Source organism: Bufo gargarizans, chromosome 7 (assembly GCF_014858855.1).
Source record: "Bufo gargarizans isolate SCDJY-AF-19 chromosome 7, ASM1485885v1, whole genome shotgun sequence".
NCBI lineage: Eukaryota > Metazoa > Chordata > Amphibia > Anura > Bufonidae > Bufo > Bufo gargarizans.
In genome coordinates this window covers 54203545-54230431 of record NC_058086.1, presented here as the reverse complement: position 1 = coordinate 54230431, position 26887 = coordinate 54203545, and the positions used below count along the sequence as shown (strand labels likewise).

At 44.8% G+C, this 26887-nt stretch overlaps 1 protein-coding gene across 1 annotated transcript in view; it reads left to right on the top strand.

The window, feature by feature from the left end:
* LRP8 (LDL receptor related protein 8) overlaps positions 1–26887 on the top strand; it is a 219409-nt gene that overhangs the window by 124347 nt on the left and 68175 nt on the right. The window contains exon 3 of the mRNA XM_044300565.1: positions 25986–26114. Coding sequence (XP_044156500.1) covers positions 25986–26114 — 129 coding nt within the window. The remainder of the gene's footprint in view (positions 1–25985; positions 26115–26887) is intronic.

Here is a 26887-nt window from a genome sequence, read left to right as displayed (position 1 = left end):
ACGTATGTGTAAGTGTATCCAGCACACAACATGGCACTGTACCAGTCAGCTATAAGAGGATACAGGTCAGCAGGGCCACAATGGGCACAAAGGTTGATGCCAATCTAATGTGGCATAGGCGGCGACTGCTGAAGGATTTCTTGTACAGGCATATAGCTTGAACTAGGTTGTAAACGGCACAAAAGAAAAATGCCGGTCCTGCGCCGATCCTGTGGACTGTAGGACTGATCCTCATCTAGAACAAAAGCAGAGGAATAAATGTCATTAATATGGACGTCGTGAAGATCTGAGAATACAGAACAGCAGAGGCCGCAGGTGGTGTAATTATACAGGGGCTGGAATACATAAGAATAGTCACCAGGGCGCGTCATTGTATTTATACTCATCTCTTGACTTCAAGTGATGTCCCCTCTGTATTACTAGTCCTGAGACATCTGTATATAAACTTACCGAAACAATGGCGGTCACAATGGTCCCAATGCAGCCAATCCATGCAAAGGCATAGAGGATTCTCTGGCAGATGATATGTCGCCTCTCTGATTGTTCAGACCGGATGATCATGAACCGGTACATGATGGAAGCGTTGCCAGCTGCTGAAATAGACAATACATGGGATCAGCCGGGAACGTCCATAGACACTTGTGATATAATCTCCAGTGATGGCCGCCGCTCAGCAGTGAATAGTGATTAGGGAGATAACGTCATCACTGAGCGCTGGAGCCGCTGATCTCCTCATGATGTTGTCTCTCTAAATCCACTTACCTAGAATGGCAGATATTAAGAAGACCACTGTAAAGACCACCGATTCAGGGAATATTCGTCCCGTGTCACTGAGAAAGAAAGCAAAATATTGGGAGTTATTAGGACACAAACGGCAGCAGGATTGTGTCATGTCTTCTAATAGCAGAGGAGGCTTTATTTCCTTCCATTGTAATCATCCTCCATAATATGATCTAATGTCCAGACACAAATAGAAGACAAACAACAATGGGGAAGATATTATGGAGCCGTTGCTCATAGCAACCAGTGAGATTGTAACTCTAAAAAATTATTAAGAAAGAGACATTTTCTACAAAAAGTTGCTTTTTGCATTTCCAAAAAGAGGGTTTAGCAAATTTCCACCTGAAATAGTTGGTGCAATTATTTTTATTTTTTTTGCATGGAGGTCAGAGATGCTCCTAATTTTATTATGAGGCTTGTGCATCTCACTCCAGTGCAGATTAGATGAAGGCCGGGGCATGAAACCTCAGTCTTCATAGATAATGTGATGTTTTCTATACTAACAATTATTAGATGGAGCTTATTAATAATCCACTAATAATAATAATGTAATAACATTCCAGGAATAAACTGATAATACGGTAATAACAGTAATGATACTACAGAGGAATCCCGCCCCGTCCCCTCTTACCTGATGTAAGGATATTTTACATGGCCTGGGATGACAGTCAAGGCAATCAGGGCACAGATGCCCGATAGCGTCCATATGACCCAGAGGAAAAGCAAGAATGCCAAACCCCGGATCTCCATGGCGCAAAGTCAATTATTCGCTAAGCGAAAGAAAGGATTTGCTAAGCAAAAGCACAAGCCGATCTGTCTCTCTCTATATCCAGAGAAAATCTGGCTGAGATAATGTCGGGCAGTGGTTTTCTAAGGTTCAGAACTCTGTGATGTCACCAGCTTCTGTGACATCATCACACCTTCCGCAATCTTATTGGTCCTCGCTAGTTTCTTTCATTTCATTGGTTCTCCCTTCATTGTGACATTATCTTATATACTTGATTCTGATTGGTCCTCAGAAGCTTCTGTGATGTGATTGGTGCTTCAACCTCCATACATGCCTGGATCTGATTGGTCCTCCGTATTTTCGAAATTTATGCCTATGTTGCTCAGATGTTACTGGCTTTTCAAGTCTACTGAATAGAGAAGAAATTCTACTTTTATACATGTGTACCATATCACAACAGAATGAGTAAAACTGGGTTATGGACCCTGCACCCATGTGAGCCCCTCTGCCTACAATGTGTAGGGAATGAAGGGGCCATGAAAGGTGTCTCTTCTGCTGACCGTTTCAGGAGGGAAGATATCACCTCTCACTGCTCTGCGCTCCTATCCAAATTATTCCTGCTTGTAAACTTCAAAATTGAGTTTTATAGACTTTTTTGGTCAATTATTGATGATGCAATTCCAAAATTCTATGGAGTATCCATTTAAGGTAGTTGTCTCTCACTAGTTGCCCTGTAATACTTTTGCAGCAGTGGACGCAGCAGAGTATATGGTTTCCTAGTCATATACTTTGCAGTAATGTTAATGTAATCCATTGACAAGATAGGTCAGTCCGAGTCAGAGTTACAGGGACGCTCTGATTTGTCTAGTAGAAAGGGTCTTGAGCAGAAGTCCCCATCTAGGATGTTCAGATATGGCATATGGGTAGTGCTGTCCCAATGAGCCCACACTGGAGATGCACCCATGATCTTCGACTCCTGTCTCGTCTTTGCTACAGAATGATTTTGACGTTATTTGGTAATGAAATGGCAAATGTGAAATTTTCCTTTTTTTGATTGATTACAAAGGGAATTGAGGACAAATTGGAGAACCGTGGATTGTTGTGCAAAGCAATGAAGACCTCCTTGGGGCTCATCTCCATACAGGGGGTCCAGCCATAGCCTAGCTCTATACACATACACATACAGATTGCTGGAGGACACAGATGAAAAAAATGATTTATTACAAACATTACAGATGGACAAGTGCAACCCCGGGTCTCCCCATCTGAATCTACTGAAGATGGTCCTATAGTCTTATACTAATTTTATGTTTCATTATAGACTTTTCATATCAACAGTAGAATAGGCCAATATGTCTAAAGCGTATCTGTTATATTAGATGTGCATGTGAATATATTGTAATATATACAATTGTAATATATTTTATTTGAGGACACTGACATCTTCCTGAATACTTGTAAAATAATCCAGACACTGCCAACTAGTGTCCAATAGAAATTATAAATTGATTAATAGACACACCTCCACCTGGGCTATTAGTATCAACCAATTATATAGTTAAAATATTTTATTATACAATATAACAATTATAAATGGTACCAGAAGGGCCCTTTCTGAATTAGTAAAAGACCCCCCAAAAAATATTTAAAAAAATGAAAAACATAAAAACATTATGTACTTATTGTTATCCCCTATTAATTGTAGTACAATGTATCAATCTCTTGCCTTGATGATAGATTTTAGATATAAAGTGCTGTCAAGAAAGGTATTATAGTCCCAATATGGATGTTCCATTAGTATAATGCACCTTGTAGGATTTGAGGGTTATAGCAGTGTATCTTATATTGTTTTAACGAGTTTCGAAATGTTACAAAGGAGGAAATCCAGAACTTAAATATGACCACTGAGGAAGGAGCTAGAGCTTAAAGGGATTCTGTCACAAGTTTTTGACCCCCACATTCAAAAATATGGTTATGTGCATGGAGCCCTTGTGATTCCTAATGTGGTCTTATAAGCTAAATCTGTAGGCTCATTTAGTGTAAAAAACGTTTTATCTAACCTGTCATTCATCTCAGTAAGGTGCCCAGGGGGTTGCTCATGTCTTCCAGATGCCGCCCGCACCCGCCGCCGTTGGTGCCCAGCTCCTCCTTTGCTGTCATCAGCGCCGCCTCAGAATCATTTGCTACTCCTCCGGCTCTCCCTCACTCCCCCCTCCTTCTTCTCTAACATCCCGCGCGTGCGCACAGGCCTGTGCCTGATGCGTCCATGCGGACTTCTCCGTTCGGCTTCACTGAGCAAAGTGTGCATGCACCGGCACTTCGCTCAACCTCCCGATTACCTGAAGGCGGCGCTGATGACAGCAAAGGAGGAGCTGGGCACCAACGGCGGCGGGTGCGGGCGGCATCTGGAAGACATGAGCAACCCCCTGGGCACCTTACTGAGATGAATGACAGGTTAGATAAAAAGTTTTTTACACTAAATGAGCCTACAGGTTTAGCTTATAAGACCACATTAGGAATCACAAGGGCTCCATGCGAATAACCATATTTTTGAATGTGGGGGTCAAAAACTGGTGACAGAATCCCTTTGAATTCCAGTTCAATGCACAGCCTTGTGGGTTTCAGACCTTCTAATCTGATCACTAGAATATTCTGGTAGCTAAGTTGCTTCCTTGGTTCTCAGAAACAGAGGTTCTCTGAACTTGGGCCTAGCTCTGAGTAGCTTGCACATGTAGGTTTTACTGTTCCTCAACCAAAAGTAGACTTGGATTAATCAGGGGAGTGGATCCAGGTCCATCACCCTGGAAATTTGACACAGTGAGCCATTTTACTGCATATTCCTGGGAGGAAGTTGGGTGGAGGGCTTGCAGACAGCCTGGATCAGCCAATCAGTGGGCAGCAGGCAAGGAAATGCCTGTCAAGAAAAAAAATGGGGGTTAGTCAGCACATCTAAATGCGCAGGTTGCACGTCTCCATGGCTGAAAGCACAAAAAGCAAAAACAAACACAATGCAACAGCACTCTGCAAACACAAATAATACAGTAAATACAATAGTGCCATACTCACTCTAGAAAATGTACTAGTGTTGAAATCAGAATAAACCTTTCCTGTTTTTGGTCAATTAGGATTATTATAATTATTATTTGCCAAAAGCCAGAATAATGAGAGAGCGAGAATGTTTTAAGGCATTTTTTATTTCTTTCTGTAAAGTCAAGTTTACATACATTTCATTACTCTTTGGTACCATTGCCCTTAAACTGTATGACGGGTCAAATGTTTTGGATATCCTTCCACAAGCTTCTCACAATAGTTGGTCGGAATTTGGGCCCATTCCTCCTTATAAAACTGGTGTAACTGAGCCATGTTTGTTGGCCGCCTTGCTCGCACCTGCCTTTTGAGCTTTGCCCATACATTTTCAATAGGATTGAGATCAGGGCTTTGTGATGGCCGCTCCAAAACATTGTCTTTATTATCCCTAAGCCACTTTGTAACCAGTTTGGCAGTATGCTTGTGGTCATTGTCCATTTGGAAGACCCATTTCCGACCAAGCTTTAACTTCCTGGCTTATGTCTTGAGATGTTGCTTCAGTATTTCCACATAATCTTCTTTCCTCATGATGCCCTCTATTTTGTGAAGTGCACCAGTCCCCCCTGCAGCAAAACAACCCCACAACATGATGCTGCCCCCGTGTTTCACAGTTGGGATGGTGTTCTCAGGCTTCCAAGCTTCTCCCTTTTTCATCCAAACGTAACGATGGTCATTATGGCCAAAAAGTTCAATTTTAGTTTCGTCAGACCACAGGACATGTCTCCAAAAATGTGGGTCTTTGATGTGGGTCTTTGTTCCTGTGTGCATTTGCAAACATGAATCTGTCTTTTTTATGTTTCTTTTGGAGTAATGGCTTCTTCCTGGCAGAGTGGCCTTTCAGCCCATGTTGATACAGTACTCGTTTCACTGTGGATACTGACACAATCTTACCAGCTTCCGCCATCATCTTCACAAGGTCTTTTGTTTTTGTTCATGGGTTGATATGCACATGGTGGTCCAAAGCACATTCATCTCTGGGACACAGAACCAGTCTCCTTCCTGAGCGGTATGATGGCTGGACATTCCAATCTTGTTTGTACTTCCATATAATTGTTTGTACAGATGAACGAGGCGCCTTCAGGTATCTTGAAATGGCACTCAAAGTTGAGCCAGACTTGTGCAAGTCCACAATTCTCTTCCTGATACAGACGTGGACAAAATTGTTGGTACCCTTTGGTCAATGAAAGAAAAAGTCACAATGGTCACAGAAATAACTTTAATCTGACAAAAGTAATAATAAATTAAAATTCTATAAATGTTAACCAATGAAAGTCAGACATTGTTTTTCAACCATGCTTCAACAGAATTATGTAAAAAAATAAACTCATGAAACAGGCATGGACAAAAATGATGGTACCCCTAGAAAACACAGAACATAATGTGACCAAAGGGACATGTTAATTCAAGGTGTGTCCACTAATTAGCATCACAGGTGTCTACAACCTTGTAATCAGCCATTGGGCCTATATATATGGCTCCAGGTAATCACTGTGTTGTTTGGTGATATGGTGTGTACCACACTCAACATGGACCAGAGGAAGCAAAGGAAAGAGCTGTCTCAAGAGATCAGAAAGAAAATTATAGACAAGCATGTTAAAGGTAAAGGCTATAAGACCATCTCCAAGCAACTAGATGTTCCTGTGAGTACAGTTGCACATATTATTCATAAGTTTAAGATCCATGGGACTGTAGCCAACCTCCCTGGACGTGGCCGCAGGAGGAAAATTGATGACAAATCTAAGAGACGGATAATCCGAATGGTAACAAAAGAGCCTAGAAAGACTTCTAAAGAGATTCAAGGTGAACTTCATGCTCAAGGAACATCAGTGTCAGATCGCACCATCCGTCGTTGTTTGAGCCAAAGTGGACTACATGGGAGACGACCAAGGAGGACACCATTGTTGAAAACGAATCATAAAAAAGCAAGACTGGAATATGCCAAACTACATGTTGACAAGCCACAAAGCTTCTGGGAGAATGTCCTGTGGACAGATGAGACAAAAATCGAAGTTTTTGCCAAGGCACATCAGCTGTATGTTCACAGACGAAAAAATGAAGCATATCAAGAAAAGAACACTGTCCCTACTGTGAAACATGGAGGAGGCTCTGTTATGTTCTGGGGCTGCTTTGCTGCGTCTGGCACAGGGTGTCTTGAATCTGTGCAGGGTACAATGAAATCTCAAGACTATCAAGGAATTCTAGAGAGAAATGTACTAGCCAGTGTCAGAAAGCTTGGTCTCAGTCGCAGGTCATGGGTCTTGCAACAGGACAATGACCCAAAACACACCGCTAAAAACACCCAAGAATGGCTAAGAGGAAAAAATTGGACTATTCTAAAGTGGCCTTCTATGAGCCCTGACCTCAATCCTATTGAGCATCTTTGGAAGGAGCTGAAACATGCAGTCTGGAAAAGGCACCCTTCAAACCGGACACAACTGGAGCAGTTTGCTCATGAGGAGTGGGCCAAAATACCTGCTGAGAGGTGCAGATGTCTCATTGACAGTTACAGGAAGCGTTTGATTGCAGTGATTGCCTCAAAAGGTTGCGCAACAAAATATTAAGTTAGGGGTACCATCATTTTTGTCCATGCCTGTTTCATGAGTTTATTTTTTTACATAATTCTGTTGAAGCATGGTTGAAAAACAATGTCTGACTTTCATTGGTTAACATTTATAGAATTTTAATTTATTATTACTTTTGTCAGATTAAAGTTATTTCTGTGACCATTGTGACTTTTTCTTTCATTGACCAAAGGGTACCAACAATTTTGTCCACGTCTGTATCTTGGCTGATTTCTTTAGACTTTCCCATGATGCTACACAAAGAAGCAGTGTGTTTCAGGTGTGCACTTAAAGAGGACCTTTCACTAGTTTAAAAACAAAAAACTAACTATATCAGTGGGCAGAGCGGCGCCCAGGGGTCCCCCTGCACTTACTAGTATGTCTGGCCGCCGCTCCGTTCGCCCGGTATAGGCTCCAGTGTATAGGCTCTCTATAGGCTCCCTCTGTTGTACTGGAAGGATTTTTTGTATTAGGCGTGTCCCTTGCTGCAGCGCTGGCCAATCGCAGCACACAGCTCATAGCCAGGGGATCTGTGGATGACGCTTGTGGGGATCTGGGGATGACACTTGTGGGGATCTGGGGATGACACTTGTGGGGATCTGGGGATGACACTTGTGGGGATCTGGGGATGACGCTTGTGGGGATCTGGGGATGACGCTTGTGGGGATCTGGGGATGACATGGTATGTAGCTGGAGGGAGAAAACGTGGCTTTACCACAATGAAGGGTACAGTCTATATAAATAGGTGGGCGACAAAAAAAGGGCAGGTCAAAGGGCGTGGTCAATAGGCGAAATCTGGGGGGGGAGGGGGCGGCAAAATAAGCTTTTGCCTAGGGTGGCAAAAATCCTTGCACCAGTCCTGCTGACAGGGTCATACTGCTCCCAGATAACTACTGCTATATAGTGCCCACTGACAGGGTCATACTGCACCCAGATAAATACTGCTTTATAGTAACCACTGACAGGGTCATACTGCGCCCAGATAAATACTGCTTTATAGTAACCACTGACAGGGTCATACTGCGCCCAGATAAATACTGCTTTATAGTAACCACTGACAGGGTCATACTGCGCCCAGATAAATACTGCTTTATAGTAACCACTGACAGGGTCATACTGCGTTCTCCCCACCGCAGAGGGGAGCATTTGGTTCTGCCTCTTCTCCTTTGTTCTTTGGCCCCCACCAGGGTCACCCTTTACAAATAACCCCATGATCATTGCCACCACTTTGGGACTTAGCCAAAACCAAATCATTAGACATGGGGCAATCTGACCAAACACCCCCCCCCCTCCCCTTCCCCCACTGCAGTCAGTTTGGGGATCAGTATGGGTCCCGCAGCGGTTCCCCTGATCATCGGCCCCAACATACTTACCTGCTCTGCGCCGCGCGCCGCGGCTACTCTTCCTCTCCGGCAGAAGTTGTGCTCGCCAAGTCATAGTGTGCACACTGCGTCCTGGAGCTGTATGTGCTCAAGACAGTGAAGCTCCGGCCAGGGAGGGTAAGAGGCGGGCCGCGCGGAAACCAGGAGCACTGGGCCCCCGGGTACATACAGCACTACTGCAGGGGCCAGGGGTCCACAGGCAGCCGGGCCTGGTCGCAACTGCGACCACTGTATGTACGCGCCTGTAGTATCCCCATCACTGATAGTCCAGTGGTATATAGTATCTTCATCACCGATAGTCCAGTGATACGTGTTGTTTCCTTGTACAGTATGTTGTACTCTATGCTTAATTAATGTTACAAGCTCTTAATGAATTGACATGGTGTACTCTAATAAATCCGTCCAGGAAATGTGTTTTTCATTCTATGCTGAGACATAAATATCGGAGTAGTGAGCAGAGCTGGAACGTGGAGACAAAGTGCGTCACGTTGTCCTCATGGTCGTAGAGTCCTTCTGTGAGCCAAACGGCTCTTTCCTTATGGAGATCAGCGCACAGAAGTAATCTGGCTTTATATATAGGAAGTTCTCCAAATATAGAACTAATTAACTGGCAAATCTCGCAAGAAGAAGAGCAATTAGTGACATGCATATTCACTAACGACCCGGTTGGGTTTACAAGCAGTGCGTCCTGGCAGGGGAAAAGAGGGGGTGACACTGGCATCGACCCAATACCGTTCACAGCATCCTTATTCCTTTCATAGGCCAAAGTCTTTCACTTGCTACTATATCTCCACCCTCTGTTACTCCCCTACTTAAATATAATAATCTCTCTTTACTGAGCAGTCGTCGTAATTTACATCTTTGTGCTGCTTGGATGGGGTTTATTAATAAGGCTTGATCCGGATGTCTTGGCAAGAATGGCAACTTTAACATTCTCCATTCTTTTGTCCTCACCTGCTGGGTCTTTGTTAGCAGGCGGTTCTTTTACTACAGTGTCATTGTAAATTTAGTGACCTCCTTGATGACTTCTTCCAGCCGTGACTTGTTTTCACCGGAGACCTCTTTGGTTCCTCACTTTTCCAGCACCTAACCTACCTTTTCCATCCTATGCAAACCTCCCATTTAGCTGATTCCTGTAATTCAGAGTTTTTTTCTGCCCCACTTACAGTACCTTATGTTTACTGCGGTGCCCTCAAACACTGTATTTTCGGAAGTGACATCATAACTATCATTAACTCTTCACAAAAAATGACAAATAAATAGATTGTGCACAAAATATAATAATGGAAGATGCCCAGTGGGGTTGCATCGGGTATAGAATTTTCCATACCCAATAAATACTTTTGTACCGGTATCGATTTGATACCGGGATTTGTTTTTTACCGATAGTGCGCAGCCTACTAACACAGAACATGGCACGCGCTGCTCTCAGCGCGCACCATGTTCCCTCAGCAGCAAAGGAGAGAAGGAAGCAGTCTCTCCCTCCCTTCCCCCTGTGCTGCCGCTGCCACCAAGGGGAGGAGGAGGGGGAAGGACTGTGGCCACTGTGCCACCAATGAAGATAATTAACGTTTAATACAGATACAGGAGGTGGCAGCATCACATAGCCGCACCCAACCTCTAATACAGGTCGCTGTATTTGTATTAGAGGTTAGTTATCTTCATTGGTGGCACAGTACGCCCCCCTCAGTATTAAAACCATTGGTGGCACAGTACGCCCCCCTCAGTATTAAATCATTGGTGGCAGTGGCCACAGGGTCCCCTCCCCCCCCCTCTTCATTGGTGGTGCAGTGGCAGTTCTGATCAGAGCCCCAGCAGTGTAATCCTGGTGCTCCGATCGGTTACCATGGCAGCCAGGACGCTACTGAAACTCTGTCTGCCATGGTAATCTCCCTGCTGCTGTTTGCACAAAGCTCAGGGCAGCAGGGAGAGTGTAAAGTCCTGTTCACCTTTAAAAGAGCTCTATTAGGGTTAATAGGACAAGGGATTAAAAGATCCTAGGTTCTAACACCTAAGGGGGGAAATAGTAATTAAATAAAAGGTTAGAAAATACAACAAAATATTAAGTACAAATCACCCCCTTTCCCAATTTTATATATAAAATATATAAACAATAAATAAACAAACATATTACATATAGCCACTTCTGAAAAATCCAAACTATTAAAATATAAAAAAAATCTTCTATGTAGTGAACGCCGTAACAGAAAAACAAATAAAAACTGCGCGATTCACCATTTTTTTTGTCACCTTGGCCCCCCGCAAAAAAGTAGGACAGGACTGTTCGATTATGGGCCGGATGTTCCATAAAATGCGGAATGTACGCTGCGTTCTTGGTGTTTTAATTTTTTTCGCTTGTTATCGAGTATCACAATACTTTTTTATGGTATCAAAATCGAATAATTTTTTTTTAGAATGACAACCCTAATGCCTAGTACCCCAGATGGTGATGTGTACAACACAGTAAAAGTGCCATATTTTGTATCCAAAAGTATAACTGTGATCTTATAAGTTCCCTACGCAGAATTAAAGCCAACGAATTCGCTCCTCTCTTTGTGCCTTCTAGAAAGTAAAAATGCTTCCTGTGTGCCCCCTAGAGAGTAACGGTGCTTCTCATTCCCCCCTACACAGCAATGATGCATCCTGAGTGCTCATTAAAAAGGTAACCATGTCCCTGAGTGTCCCCTTAAAGATTTATGTTGCCTCAAGTGGCCCTTAAAATGTTTTTATTTCCCCCAATTGCTCCCTTAAAAAGATATAATGCCCCTAAGTGCACCACATCAATTTTCAGACTGTATGTTCCAGAAAAATAATTTTAAAACTTTTACTCAGCTCACCACATCTCCCTAATGAGCGATCTGATGGAGTCTGCGTCTGACAATGTGGGGACATCATTACACCACCCATGCCGACACACTTACAACCTCTGCTTGGTCCCAGGGTGCTGTAGACCACAGGCCTCTGATCTGCTCTGTTATTAGTTAGGCTACTTTCACACTTGCGTTCGGAGCGGATCCGTCTGGTATTTGTACAGACGGATCCGCTCCTATAATGCAAACTATGGTATCCGTTCAGACGGAACCGTCTGCATTATATTTTACTAAAAAAGTCTACGTACAATTTGTATTCAGACGGATCCGTCCAGACTTTACATTGAAAGTCAATAGGGGACGGATGCGTTTAAAAAATGCACCATATTGTGTCACCTTCAAACGGATCCGCCCCTATTGATTTCCATTGTAACTCTGGATGGATTAATTTGCCTCCGCACGGCCAGGCGGACATCCGAACGCTGCAAGCAGCGTTAAGGTGTCCGCCTGCTGAGCGGAGCGGAGGACAGACGGTGCCAGACTGATGCATTCTGAGCGGATCCACATCCACTCAGAATGCATTAGGGCTGGACGGATCCGTTCGGGGACGCTTGTGAGAGCCTTCAAACGGAACTCAGAATCGGAGCCCCAAACGCTAATGTGAAAGTAGCCTAAGGCTGTTTATACTGGGCTCCAGTCATGGTCTCAGTGGCGACTCTAGGATCAATATATAGGGGGGGGGCACAGAAGATACACAGTCAAAAATGGGGGGGGCACTAATAATTTTCACCAGCTAATCATACTACTGAAAAATACTAAATAAGTATATATAAATAAGATAACAAACTACTCTGTACAAGCTGTAACGCATAAGAAAGGATGTTACACGTCTAGATCCATCTGCTCACTTACATCTATATTCGCTTCATGGAAAACTATGGAGACAATATGGTCTAGGTTTCTACACAAATTGCAGATGCTGAGGCAAACAGCACGGTGAATGAATGCTGCCCCATAACAACCAGATGCCTGTCCAGCCAAACCGAGGGACGGACTGAAATGTCCCAGTCCCCATGGCTAGTTAATCACATTACATATAATCTAGTAGACTGTCTGAAGTACTGGTAGGGTCTTCTCTAAAGATGGTTCTGCGCCCTTGTGAGTCCCTGGTAATAGTCTTTGACGTTTGACCGCACGGGGCAGTAAATTATTTGTCGTCATTGGGGACCTCAGATCTGTTACACACATTGGTGCTGTGGCTGACTGGCACCTGTAGCAGGCTATGCCATCCTGCAGTGTGCCACCAGGACTCCGGATACCCATACCCTGCGAGAAACAGGAGACAACCTACCCCCTAGTCCTCTGCTGCTCCCTATTTGCAGTGCTCTCGCCTGTTACTATCGCAAACACTGCACACTTATGTCACATGTTACCCCTGTGTAATGCACCCTGATACCCCTTAGTTATATTATACCTAAGGAATATCAGGGTACATTATACAGGGTTAATATAACTGAGGGGTATCAGGGTACATTATACAGGGGTAATATAACTGAGGGGTATCAGGGTACATTATACAAGGGTAATATAACTCAGGAGGCCTATCAGGCATTATACAGTGGTAATATAAGTTATATTACCCCCTGTATAATGTACCCTGATTACCCTCAGTTATGTAACTGAGGGGTATCAGGGGATATTATGGGTAATATTATAACTTAGGGGTATCAGGGTACATTATACAAGGGTAATATAACTGAGTGCTATCAGGGGACATTATACAGGGGCCCTCAGTTATATTACCCCTGTATAATGCACCTTGATACCCCTAAGTTATAGGGGTATCGGGGGTTGAGGAGGGGTTGGGCGCAAGCAGGCAGGCCATGAGGCGAGGTAGTGGGGGTACATACTTTTTTTTAAAACTTTTATACTTACTTTTCTTAGCTTGCCTAGGGGCCGGCCAGGGCAGGGCCAGGCAGAGTTCTTGGGAGAGTGCCTCGCCCTCTGGTGCAGGCGCAGCAGTGCTGCCACACACAGTCCTAGTGCAGTGCTGCCACACACAGTCCTAGTGTAGTGCTGCCACACACAGTCCTACTCTTGTGTCCGAAGCTGGGGCCTGGGCACAGACAGGCTCACTAGCAGTAGCAGAGCTGCAGAAGCAAGCGTTCGCGCGGGCGGGCAGGCAGACACACAGTTTTACGTGGTGACGTCAGCTCTGTGGCTGCCGCACTCCCGGCCTGCGCCCGCCCTGCACGCTCTGCCCCCGTTGGGTCCGACTGCCGCCCCCACCCCCATCTGTCATGTGTATGTTGTCTGTTGTTGTGAATCAGTAGTGCAGGCGCCGCAGCGAATCAGCGGGGTGGGCACCTGGGGGGGGGCAACTGCCCCCCTGTAGCGACGCCACTGATGAGTCTAATGGTATATACTGTGCTCTGATACTGGTATTTCAGTTGTATATTCATATTGTCCTTGGTAATGCAGGGTGATATTCTATTCCTCTTTACTGGCAGTGATATAGATTGTGTCCTGTCACTGGTCATCTAGTGGTATTTATCCTATTCCTTGTATTACCAGTGGTGTATGCCTTTCTATCATTGGTAGCCTAATGGTTAATATATTCCCTGACACTTGTATTCCTGTATACACTACCCCCCTTCATTAACAGTCCAGTTGTATATTTACTATTCCCTGTTACTACTTCTTCTCGATTGCTGTGTACTATCCCATCATTAGAAGTCCAGTCCTATATACTACCACAGCTAGCACAGTGGTATGTAATAACAGTAGTCCAGAAGGTGAGTAAATATTGGACCCTCCTTTCAAGGGATGTGGGTCTGTAGTGGTGGCATGAACCAGCAATAGAAGAAAGCTCCTTGACTTGAGCTCTGGGGCCCCCTCTCTATAAGGTGCACCCTGTTTTCAGAGGTTTTATAAATATGACTTTTAACAATAATTTTACCCATTTTCTTCCAAATTGTTTAAAGGAGTATTCCAATTAGAATATGTTATCCCTTATCCCCTGGAAAGAAAATAACTGGTAGATTGGTGGCAGTCTGCCCACTTAGACATCAACCAGTCACAATGATGAGGGACCCAAGCCCCCAATTTGAAAAGAGCACTGGTTGAGTCTGCGCACCACCACTCTGTGCATTCTATAGCAGAATACAACATCACTATCTCTAACAATCACATAGATTTGGAGTGGAGTTGTGTAGTGCATATGCTCGACCAACACTCCATTCAAACAAGGGGACACAAGTCCTAGTGATAGCTGGATAAGAGATAAATAATCCCAAGCAGAATGCCCTTTTAATGAATCACTTTTATTATACCCATAAAATTTGAAAAAAATCTTACCCTGCCGCCATTACCACCTTCATCGTTTTCCTTCCAGAGCTTGGTCTGATCACACCTATGAAGTTCCCCGGTCTTTATTGGGTAACATTAGTTACAATACATTCCCTACAGTAAAGAGGCTCGGACGCATTGTTAGCTACCTCATGTATTGACTCATTTATTAACAGGCCAGTGGTTTTGAAATGGCCCTGATGATGGTGAACCCCCAACTCATCCTTCAACACTCAGGAGAGGAAAAACCCCCTAGTGGAGGAAACCTCCAGGGAACCATGGCTGAAGGACTGCCCTTCCCCTGGGCAAGGGGGTAAAAACCATCATTTGAGATGAGGTAGCTATGGAAAGTCCGGGTAATTGTCACATCCAGTATTTGGAAATTCTGCTAGATGTTGAATCCAGAAAATCCGGTAAATGTCAAATCCGGTATTAGGAAAGTCCGGTAAAATGTCACATCCAGTATTGAGGACAGAGACCAAGCCTGGAATCTGCCTCTTGATCCAGAAGATTCATGTCCAGCAATGTCATGATGGTTTCAGTTGTCTTGGCGCTCCACCCCTTGGATATTATTGGGGGTTTTCAGGGTCCTGGGTCTTTTCTCTCAGGCCAATGGAGACACCTTCTCTGGACAACGTTAAAGACAAACGCTGAGAAAAAAGAAGAAAGACTATTAATTATAAAACAGCGCTATATAATATATTACTTATCTGAAATGTTTCTGGAGCACATTAGACCTTCACACGGCATCTACTCACCTGGAAATCTGTATAGTTCATTAGTTGGTATATTATCAGGCCAACAAATCCAGTCCACTCGACCACCATGCCTGTCCTGGTGTAGATCTGCAGAAGACAGAATAGAGGATTAGTGCCTGGCGGTACTCACCATGGACTCTATATGGAGTGAGATGGGAAGATGGAGGTGAGATAGGAGCTTTTATATTACTGTTACACAGAAAAGATGGGGATTATGCAAGACGGTGAAAAGTTGCATGAACTCACCTCTTCACATCGGCCAGTACATAGCTGGAAGAAGCCGATGGTCATACACACAGAAACTGGAAGGACGTGTTAAGGACAAGTAACAGAATTAATTCTATTATTATAGTGTTTCCTATACTGTGATGTCTGATCTGTGCTACAATGGGGTCAAAAGAAGGGAATAAGGCTACTTTTTAACACTAGCGACAGTGTGATCCGGCAGGCAGTTCCGTCATCGCATCTGCCCGCCGGATCCGCCTATCTGCCGTTGACTGAAAACATTTGTGAGACTGATCCAGATGCGGACAGACGGATCCGTCTTGTATCTTTTTTCACATTTTTACCAATCTGTGCATGCGCAGGCCGGAAGGACAGATCCGGCATTCCAGTATTTTGAATGCCAGATCTAGCGCTTATACATTCCTATAGGGAAAAATGCCGGATCCGGCATTCAGGCAAGTCTTCAGTTTTTTTCGCCGGAGATAAAATCGTAGCATGCTACGGTTTTATCTTTTGCCTGATCAGTCAAAACGACTGAACTGAAGACATCCTGATACAAACTGAACGGATTACTCTCCATTTAGAATGCATGGGGATATGCCTGATCAGTACTTTTCCGGTATAGAGCCCCTGTGATGGAAATCTATGGCGGAAAAGAAAAACGCTAGTGTGAAAGTACCCTAATCCCCTAGTTGCCAATAGTCCCACATTTTCCAAAATTTTCCCAAATATTTAGAGACCATCTCTGTAAATTTGGGTTGTCCTGGGCCAAAAATGCTTGGGGCCTAGTAAACTCCACCAATGAGTGATCGTGACCTGATCATTTGAAGGAGGGGCGGGGGTCTAGGCTTAATAGACTCAAATTTACAAACACCAGCAATGATGGTAAGTACGTATGTGTAAGTGTATCCAGCACACAACATGGCACTGTACCAGTCAGCTATAAGAGGATACAGGTCAGCAGGGCCACAATGGTCACCAAGGTTAATGCCATTCTAATGTGGCATAGGCGGCGACTGCTGAAGGATTTCTTGTACAGGCATACAGCTTGACCGAGGTTGGTAACGGCACACAAGAAAAATGCCGGTCCTGCGCCGATCCTGTGGACTGTAGGACTGATCCTCATCTAGAACAAAAAGCAGAGGAATAAAGGTCATCAATATGGACGTCATGAAGATCTGAGAATACAGAACAGCAGAGGCCGCAGGTGGTGTAATTATACAGGGGCAGGAATACATAAGAATAGTCACCAGGGCGCGTCATTGTATTTATACTCATCTCTTGACTTCAAGCGATGTCCCCTCTGTATTACTAGTCCTGAGACCTCTGTATATAAACTTACCGAAACTACGGTGGTCACAACGGTCCCAATGCAGCCAATCCATGCAAAGGCATAGAGGATTCTCTGGCAGATGATATGTCGCCTCTCTGATTGTTCAGACCGGATGATCATGAACCGGTACATGATGGAAGCGTTGCCAGCTCCTGAAATAGACAATACATGGGATCAGCCGGGAACGTCCATAGACACTTGTGATAACCTCCAGGACTCAGTGATGATTATAATCTCCAGTGATGGCCGCCGCTCAGCAGTGAATAGTGATTAGGGAGATAACGTCATCACTGAGCGCTGGAGCCGCTGATCTCCTCATGATGTTGTCTCTCTAAATCCACTTACCTAGAATGGCAGATATTAAGAAGACCACTGTAAAGACCACCGATTCGGGGAATATTGCTCCCGTGTCACTGAGAAAGAAAGCAAAATATTGGGTGTTATTAGGACACAAGCGCCAGCAGGATTGTGTCATGTCTTCTAATAGCAGAGGAGACTTTATTTCCTTCCATTGTAATCATCCTCCATAATATGATCAAATGTCCAGACACAAATAGAACAAATAGGAGACAAACAACAATGGGAACGATATGGAGCCGTCGCCCATAGCAACCAGTAAGTTGCAACTGTTATTTGTCAGAGGCCCTTTGTAAAAGGAAATCAGGAACTGAATGGGCAACTGCGTCATATTTTGCATCCCATCCCCATGCTATCACTTGCCCCACTATATAGCCATTACTTCCCCAGTACAACCAGTGGTAAAACCCAATAACACAATCATCATTCATTTATTCACTATTATTTTCTCCTTCAGTTTTCTGGAAAAGTAGCACATTTTTCAGTAGGCAGCATTTTGTAGAAAATGTAAGACTTTTTGCATTTTTAAGCCATGCTTGCAAGTTTTCCCAAAAAGTGGGTGTGTTCTAGACGGGCTCAGCGGGAGGGGGTGGGGCCTCCACAGACTGGCAAATTTGCTTATAAGTTATGGCGGTCATAGTTGGTGCAGTTTTGATTTTTTTTTGGTGCATGGAGGTCAGAGATGCTCCTAATTTATGAAGAGGCTTGTGCATCTCACTCCAGAGCAGACTAGATGAAGGCCGGTGCATGAAACCTCAGTCTTCACAGACCCCCCCCCCCCCCTCCCTGCACAATGGGATGTTTTCTGTACTAACTGTTATGAGATGGAGCTTATTAATAATCCACTAATAATAATCATAACATTCCAGGAATAAACTGATATAATACGGTAATAACAGTGATGATACTACAGAGGAATCCCGCCCCGTCCCCTCTTACCTGATGTAAGGATATTTTACATGGCCTGGGATGACAGTCAAGGCAATCAGGGCACAGAGGCCCGATAGCGTCCATATGACCCAGAGGAAAGGCAAGAATGCCAAACCCCGGATCTCCATGGCGCAAAGTTAATGACTCGCTAAGCGAAAACAAGGGTTTGCTGAGCAAAAGCACAAGCCGATCTGTCTCTCTCTATATCCAGAGATATTCTGTCCGAGGTAATGTCAGGCAGTGGTTTTCCAAGGCTCAGAACTCGATGATGTCACTAGCTTCTGTGACATCATCAGACCTGCCGCAATCTGATTGGTCCTTTCTAGAATCTGTAATTTCATTGGTTCTCCACTCGTGTGCCTTCATCACACATACTTGAATCTGATTGGTCCTCAGTAGCTTCTGTGATGTCATCAGTGCTCCCATCTCCACACATACCTGTATCTGATTGGTCCTCAGTATTTTAAATCTTCATATAGCTATTGCTGAGATGTTTTCAGCTCTTCAAGTCCTTTGGACAAAAAAATTCTACTTTATACACGTGTCGCCATAGCTCAACAAAATGAGTAAAGTTGGGTGATGGACCCTGCTCCATGTCAGCCCCTCTGCTTAATATAGGGAATGAAGGCGCCATGAAAGGTGTCTCTATTCTGCTGATAATGCCATTAGGGAAAATGTTACCGCTCGCTGCTCTTATCCAAATTATTCCTTTATGATGCAATGCCTAAATAAGTGGAGCATCCCTTTAATGTAGTTGTCTCAAACTGGGCGCCATATAATACTACATTTTTGCACAATAGGGAATATGTTAGAATGGCCATATATTTGGCTACCATTCAAATGTATGTCCCATGATACATATTGTTTCAATGTATAGTAAGTCGTATGCAACGTGCCCCCCCCAAGGCCGATCGTGTCGCAGATTTATAGGAATTGCTGAGTGGTGTGGCCTTAATAGTTTCTGTGTGTGTCACGGTGATCCTATTTGGATACTGTCGCTCTCCAGGTTTAGGCTCCAATGCAATAAAAGGGAATGTTGTAGGAGGTGGAGAATAAGAGGAGTTCAGACTTGATGAAAGTTCAAGACCTTTACTTGAATAAACTTGTATCCAGACAATATTCGGCCTTTCTCTTGGTTCCAGCAGGTTTTGGGGTAAACTGGCAGGCAAACTTGGATATCTTGCTCTATCCTTCTCTGCTGTGCTAGACTGGCTTCCGTCTGGTAGCCTGACTTTAGGATTGTTCTGGTACCTTTTGAGCGAGGTGCCTGTGGCTGTTGACCCCCTCATGATACTGTGTTTTTATCTGTAAGGAGTCGTGGTGCTCTATGAGCTGCATTTCTTGGGAGACTCCTGCTGCAGGAGGGGCGGCCATTCCCCTCACTGCACCATCTCGACTCGTCTGCTTCCAACACTAGACTCCACTTACTCTAACTTTTTGCAACCCCTCCCTTGGTACAAAACAGGACCAGCCCTCCTCTGCCCAAAAGCGGGGAGAATGGAATGGTAAGTTCCATTCTATCTAAATATCTCTCTCTGCCAGGTACACTGCCACCTGCTGGCGATCCAGGTACAATACATGAACTTAACAGTTTCATAGTCAATATTATGAATGCACAATGTAAGAGGACCTGGAATAAAAACACAGATGACAATATTGGTTAACCATTAGAGACATCAGCAGTGTGAAGTAATGTTAGTGCCTGCTCTGGGGTACTACACATACTCTATGCTTCATTAATGTTACAAGCTCTTAAAGGGCATCTGTCAGCAGTTTTGTACCTATGAAACTGTCTGACCTGTTACATGTGTGCTTGGCAGCTGAAGGCATCTGTGTTGGTCCCATGTTCATATGTGCCTGCATTGCTGAGGAAAATTATGTTTTAATATATGAAAATTATGTTTTAATATATGCAAATGAGCCTCTAGGAGCAACGGGGGCGTTGCCATTACACCTAGAGGCTCTGCTCTCTCTGCAACTGCCACCCCTCTGCACTTTAGTAGAAGTCAACACCAGTTGTTATTATGTTACCCTGCCTGGTCCTGTCGATCAAACTGCAGATGGTGCGGCAGCTGCAGAGAGAGCTGAGCCTCTAGGAGCTGAGCCCCGTTGCTTCTAGAGGCTCATTTGCATATATTAAAACTTCATTTTTCGCAGCAATGCGGACACATATGAACATGGGACCAACACAGATGCATTCAACTGTCAAGTGCACATGAAACAGATCAGCCAGTGTCATAGGGACATATCTGCTGACAGATGCCCTCTAATGATTTGGCATGGTGTACTCTAATAAATCAGTCCAGGAGATCTGGATGGTCGTAGAGTCCTTCTGTGAGCCAAACGTCTCTTTCCTTATGGAGATCAGCGCACAGAAGTAATCTGGCTTTATATATAGGAAGTTCTCCAAATATAGAACTAATTAAGTGGCAAATCTCGCAAGAGGAAGAGCCAGCAGCTTAATTCAGGGCCCTGATAGGAGGCAGTGCAATTAGTGACATGCATATTCACTAACGACCCGGTTGGGTTTACAAGCAGTGCGTCCTGGCAGGGGAAAAGAGGGGGTGACACTGGCATCGACCCAATACTGTTCACAGCATCCTTATTCCTTTCATAGGCCACAGTCTTTCACTTGCTACTATATCTCCACCCTCTGTTACTCCCCTACTTAAATATAATAATCTCTCTTTACTGAGCAGTCGTCGTAAATTGCATCCTTGTGCTGCTTGCATGGGGTTTATTAATAAGGCTTGATCCGGATGTCTCGGCAAGAATGGCAACTTTAACATTCTCCATCCTTTTGTCCTCACCTGCTGGGTCTTTGTTAGCAGGCGGTTCTTTTACTACAGTATAAATACAGCGGCTTCCGAAGCAGGAAATAATGTTTTAGAGCTGTCGGTGCATTATCAGGGGGAGGTGAGAGTTATCAGGGGGAGGTGAGAGTCATTGTTGCCATAGTAAATGCAGTGTAGAAAGCCTGAAGCTATTTACTAACATTTTTACCACAACCACCTATCCAAAATCAGCTGTCACACATTTCTAGGTACCATACAGTGGGTCAGAGGTTAATACTGCACTATGGGCACAGTCATACAAAGGGCAGCATTTGCATCGAGGTCACAAAGTAACCCAGGCACAGCAAGTAAATCCAACTGTGTGAGTATTGGATCTGATTGATGGTTAAACAAGGAAGGGGAGTCTTAGGGATTTAGCCCTTTTCCCCTTAAGACACAGGAGAAGGGAATTGACACATGGAACCTTCAAGTTGCATCCCTGGAGAAGTCTTAAGGGATGCAACTTTGAAATTGCAGATGTAAGGTACAGAAATTAAATCCTTCAAATCTGAGGTTAGGGCAGGCAGTACAAGGATACAGTTCAGGACAGGCAGTATAGGTATACAGATACAAGTCAGGGCAGGCAGTACAAGGATACAGTTCAGGACAGGCAGTATAGGTATACAGATACAAGTCAGGACAGGCAGTACAGGTACACAGATGCAGGGTAGGCAGTACAGGTCAGGATAGATGCAGGTCAGGAATGGCAGTATGGGCATACAGATAGAGGTCAGAGCAGGCAGTATGTGTACACAGATGCAGGTCACCGCAGGCAGTATGGGCACACAGATATGGGTCAGAGCAGGCAGTATGGGTAGACAGGCATAGTTCAGGACAGGCAGTATGGGAAGGCAGGTACAGGTCAGGACAGGCAGTATGGGTAGACAGGTACAGGTCAGGACAGGCAGTATGGGTAGACAGGTACAGGTCAGGACAGGCAGTATGGGTAGACAGGTACAGGTCAGGACAGGCAGTATGGGTAGACAGGTACAGGTCAGGACAGGCAGTATGGGTAGACAGGTACAGGTCAGGACAGGCAGTATGGGTAGACAGGTACAGGTCAGGACAGGCAGTATGGGTAGACAGGTACAGGTCTGGACAGGCAGTATGGGTAGACAGGTACAGTACAGGCATTATGGGTAGACAGGTACAGGTCAGGACAGGCAGTATGGGAAGGCAGGTACAGGTCAGGACAGGCAGTATGGGTAGACAGGTACAGGTCAGGATAGATGCAGGTCAGGAATGGCAGTATGGGCACACAGATGCAGGTCACCGCAGGCAGTATGGGTAGACAGGCATAGTTCAGGACAGGCAGTATGGGTAGACAGGTACAGGTCAGGACAGGCAGTATGGGTAGACAGGTACAGGTCAGGACAGGCAGTATGGGTAGACAGGTACAGTTCAGGGCAGGCAGTACAGGTACACAGATGCAGTGCAGTGCAGGCAATATGGGTACACAGATATAGATGAGGGCAGGCAGTATGGGTACACAGATTTAGGAAAGGCAATATGGGTACACGGATAGATATAGGTCAAGGCAGGCAGCATGGGTACACCGCTCAGAGCGGGAAGTACTGGTACAGAGATACAGGTCAGGGAATATAGTATAGGTATAGAGATACAGGTAAGATCAAGCAGTATGGATACAGAGATACAAGTGATGGAAGGCAGTATGGGTACAGAGATACAGGTGAGAGCAGGCAGTACAGGTACACAGATTTAGGAAAGGCAATATCTGTACACAAATATAGGTCAGAGCAGGAAGCATGGGTACATGGGTCCAGTGCAGTTTCCAGGTAAAATTTCTCTCAGGGCGAGTGTAAAAAAAACTACAGATGAGATGACTTTGGAGATGAGTGAGCGCTTCCACAATGGAAGCGCAGCGCTCATCTCCTGCTGTGCCCTGCCGGCGCCCCCCTTCTGACAGCACCCTAGGCGGCTGCCCGGCCCGCCCGCCCCAAGAAACAGCTTTGCATGGGTCAGGGCAGGCAGTACTGGTACAGAGATACAGGTCAGGGCAGGCAGTATGGGTACAGAGATACAGGTAAGGTCAGTGTCACGGTCCCTTATGTGACTGATGTCAGAAGATCAAGGAGACTGGCTGAGCTTGGAGGAATCTAACATCCTCCTTGATTTCTCTTGATTCAGTATTGATAGGGTTAATGACCACTTCCCTTTTCTCAGCTGTTGCTCAGTGGTTATCACTTCTACCCTTTATAGTCTGACCCACCCTTCTGACAATGCGGTAGATAGCTTTATTTGGGTTTGGCTGAGCTGTTGTGAGGTTGTCTGGTGTCCCTGCTCGTCCCTCTCTTCAGAAGTTAAGTGTCGCGTTTGTTTGGGTTTGTTATATTCCCTGTTGTTTGTATCTGGGTCTGAGACAGAGACTTGCATTCGTCCATCTGGGGAGGAATGGGTTGTCTCTGGTCCTAATCTTATTCCAGGGCCCTATAGGGAAATAAGGGCCCAGGTATCCTGCATATGAATATTCCTACCTTCAAGGTCTGTTCATATTGATAGATAGTTAAGGCCCGGATTAGGGTTGTTTAGGAGGTGTCCTGTTCCTTCCCTAGTTTCCAGAGCCAGTTACTGTTTCCCTTCCCTCCTGTGTTCAGTGTGGAAGTTTTTCCCCACACTGATCGTGACATTATCTACCGCCGTATTTGTCCATGGACTTTATCACGGATTTACCGAATTCTTTGGGGAAAAAAATCTGATGGTAGTTGATCAGTTTAGCAAAATGGCGCATTTTATAGCATTGCCTGCTCTACCTAATGCCAAAACTCTTGTACAGGTGTTTGTCGATAACATCGTGAAACTACATGGCATTCCCTCTGACGTGGTGTCTGATCGGGGTCACGGTCTCTTAGGTGACTGATGTCAGGAGATCAAGTAGACTGACTGAGCGTGGAGGAATCTAACAGCCTCCTTGATTTCTCTTGATTCAGTAGTGATAGGGTTAATGACCACTTCCCGTTTCTCAGCTGTTGCTCAGTGGTCATCACTTTTACCCTTTATAGTCTGGCCCCACCCTTCTGACTATGCAATAGATAGCTTCATTTTGGTTTGGCTGAGCTGGTGTGAGGTCGTCTTTGGTTTTCCTGCTCGTCCCTCTGTTCAGAAGTTAAGTGTCGCGTTTTCTTTTCTTTGTTATATTCCCTGTGGTTTGTATCTGGGCCTGAGACAGAGACTTCCATTCGTCCACCTTGGGAGAAATGGGTTGTCTCTGGTCCTAACCTTATTCCAGGTTCTTATGGGGAAATAAGGGCCCAGGTATCCTGCATATGAATATTCCTACCTTCAAGGTCTATTCATATTGATAGGTAATTAGGGCCCGGATTAGGGTTGTTTAGGAGGTGACCTGTTTCTTCCCTAGTTTCCAGGCCCAGTTACTGTTCCCCTTCCCTCCTGTGTTCAGTGTGGAAGTTTTTCCCCACACTGATCGTGACAGGCAGACGGGAATCAGAAAACAAAGTCAATAAACAGTTCAAGTTCAATCAAATTACACGTAGAATACAATAATTTACAATTTCAGTCTAAGGCCACGTTCACATCTGCGGTATGATGACCCGCTGTGTGATCTGGCACAAATGCCGGCTTTCGGTCAGACCAAAAAACGTTGTATGCAACAGTTTTTGTCAGACCGAAACCTGGCATTTATGCCAGAAAGCGGCCAGATCAAGGTTGGACCCCATTACAGTCAATAGGGATCCGTCTTTGAACTGTAGAATCCGGCAATGCCAGATCTGTTGAAATACGGCAGGCTGTTCCGTCAGAGAGCAGCCTGCCGGATTTCAACAGATCTGCTGTCGTAGATATGAATGTGGCCTAATGGAGCCTTGTTGTTCAGGCAAAGTGAAGGTGGGATTGCCAAGTGTAGATAAGGAGACGCACTCAGCTGTTGGCTAAGCAAAAACTATTGCCTGCTGACTTTTTAAGAGAGAAGCTGCAACATGCATGTGTCCCTGTTGTGGCCGAGATAAAGCTGGAAGTATCACAGGTGGCCATGGGACATTGGCTACAGTCATAGCAGACCTTATTTCATCAAGAGCCCATTATGAGAGATACTTTTTGAGGAGTCATGTCAAGAGTTAAAAAAAAAAATCCTGAAAAAAAGAAAGTCTTGTCTATTTTGTGGCATGTCCTAAATGGATCTTTGTGGGTTTTAACCACTAAAATAACCAGTCGCTTGGCTGATTTATGTTTAGCTTTGACATCCCATTTCCCTGGGGTAATCGGTAATGCCAAGTTTGGATGCAGCCAGCAGTAAAATCCTCTATGGTTGGTTGGTGCGAGTTCCTCAAGTAAATACGTCTAATGAGACAGAGCGGACAGGCGAGGGGCTTGTTAGGATGCCCATAACAGATTACATCCTCTGTTCTTGTTGTCGAGATTTTGCATGTGAGGATTACCCTTTCCTTGTTACCCCTCTTCTCCATTTTCCTTGCACCTCTAGCTCTTCATTGACTCTTCTGCATGGTTTCTTCACTTCTGACGTAGGACTGCAGGGTATAGCATGATATGACCTATAAGCTGCCTATTCATGTAAAGCGCGATATTGGATCTGTAAAATAGGGGACACCATACCACACATACTGCATGGAAGCCATAGACTTAGGAAGGAAGACCGTACATTACAACGTCAGCACCACAAATGTACTCTACTGTACTAACAAAGATTGTCATAAGATTTCCTTGTCCTGATTTCCTTGCTGCTGAAGGTGCTTGTGGTGGATTTGGTGCACTATGGGACACGTCTAGTCCTTATGTGTTGGACACTGTGGAAAAATAAAATTCTTTGCTTCATTCTCTTTCACGTTGACCAAAAATCTGTTTTTCCTTTTCTCTTGCAGTGAAGCAGACATGTGCTGCAGAGAAGTTCAGCTGTGGAGAGTCCAGCAATAAGTGTATCCCAGCCACCTGGAGGTGTGATAGTGAGAGGGACTGTGAAAATGGTGTGGATGAGAAGGACTGTCCTACCGGTGAGTTACAATGAAGATTAAAGCTGTATTTTATTACCTGGAAATGTTTGTCACTTTTGCAGAGAGCCCTGGGGAAGTCGGAGCAGAGGATAGGAGTTGTAGTGGCTCTGGCAGCCACAGTCTATCACATTGGCTCTACTCACACCATTGCTTCTAAGATCAATGCAGCTTAAGGAGGGCACCCTTCCCTCGGGGCACACCCGGGGTCTCCTGTCTGATGGTAGTTGGGGTGCCCGTGATGTTACGTGTTTGTATGGATGCTAGCAGGGCGCGTGGAGTGCAGTGTCCAGTGTATGGTGTATCTTTCTTTACTGTAGTGCAAAATGGGGGTTGTAGTACATCCAACTATACAAGTCACAGTGTACACAGTACAGTTCTCCCCCAGATAGTGATGTATGGATTTAGGCAAGAATGGGAGTTATGGTCCTTTTTGTATACGATCTTGCTAAAGTCTCTTTCAGTACTCTTTGCAATAGTGGCTATAATGTCAACTGAGGGATACAGGATTTTAAAGGCATGTCTGGCCATGACATGTCCAAGTGTGATGGGTGTTTTAATGGTGTCCCTCACTGTAGCATAGTCTGAATGGCTGTAGTAGCAGGCTACCTTGCTGCTCATGCAGATTCCAAGATTTCCTTTATCTTCCTCTTTTTTTGTCCTTCTTTTTCTTAGTTTCTGTAGATCTTGCAGATATTTGTTAGTCTCTGAAGCTTTCCATGCCTGAGAAGAGGGAGCATATGGACTTTTCCTACTCTCTTTCTAGGACTCACCAC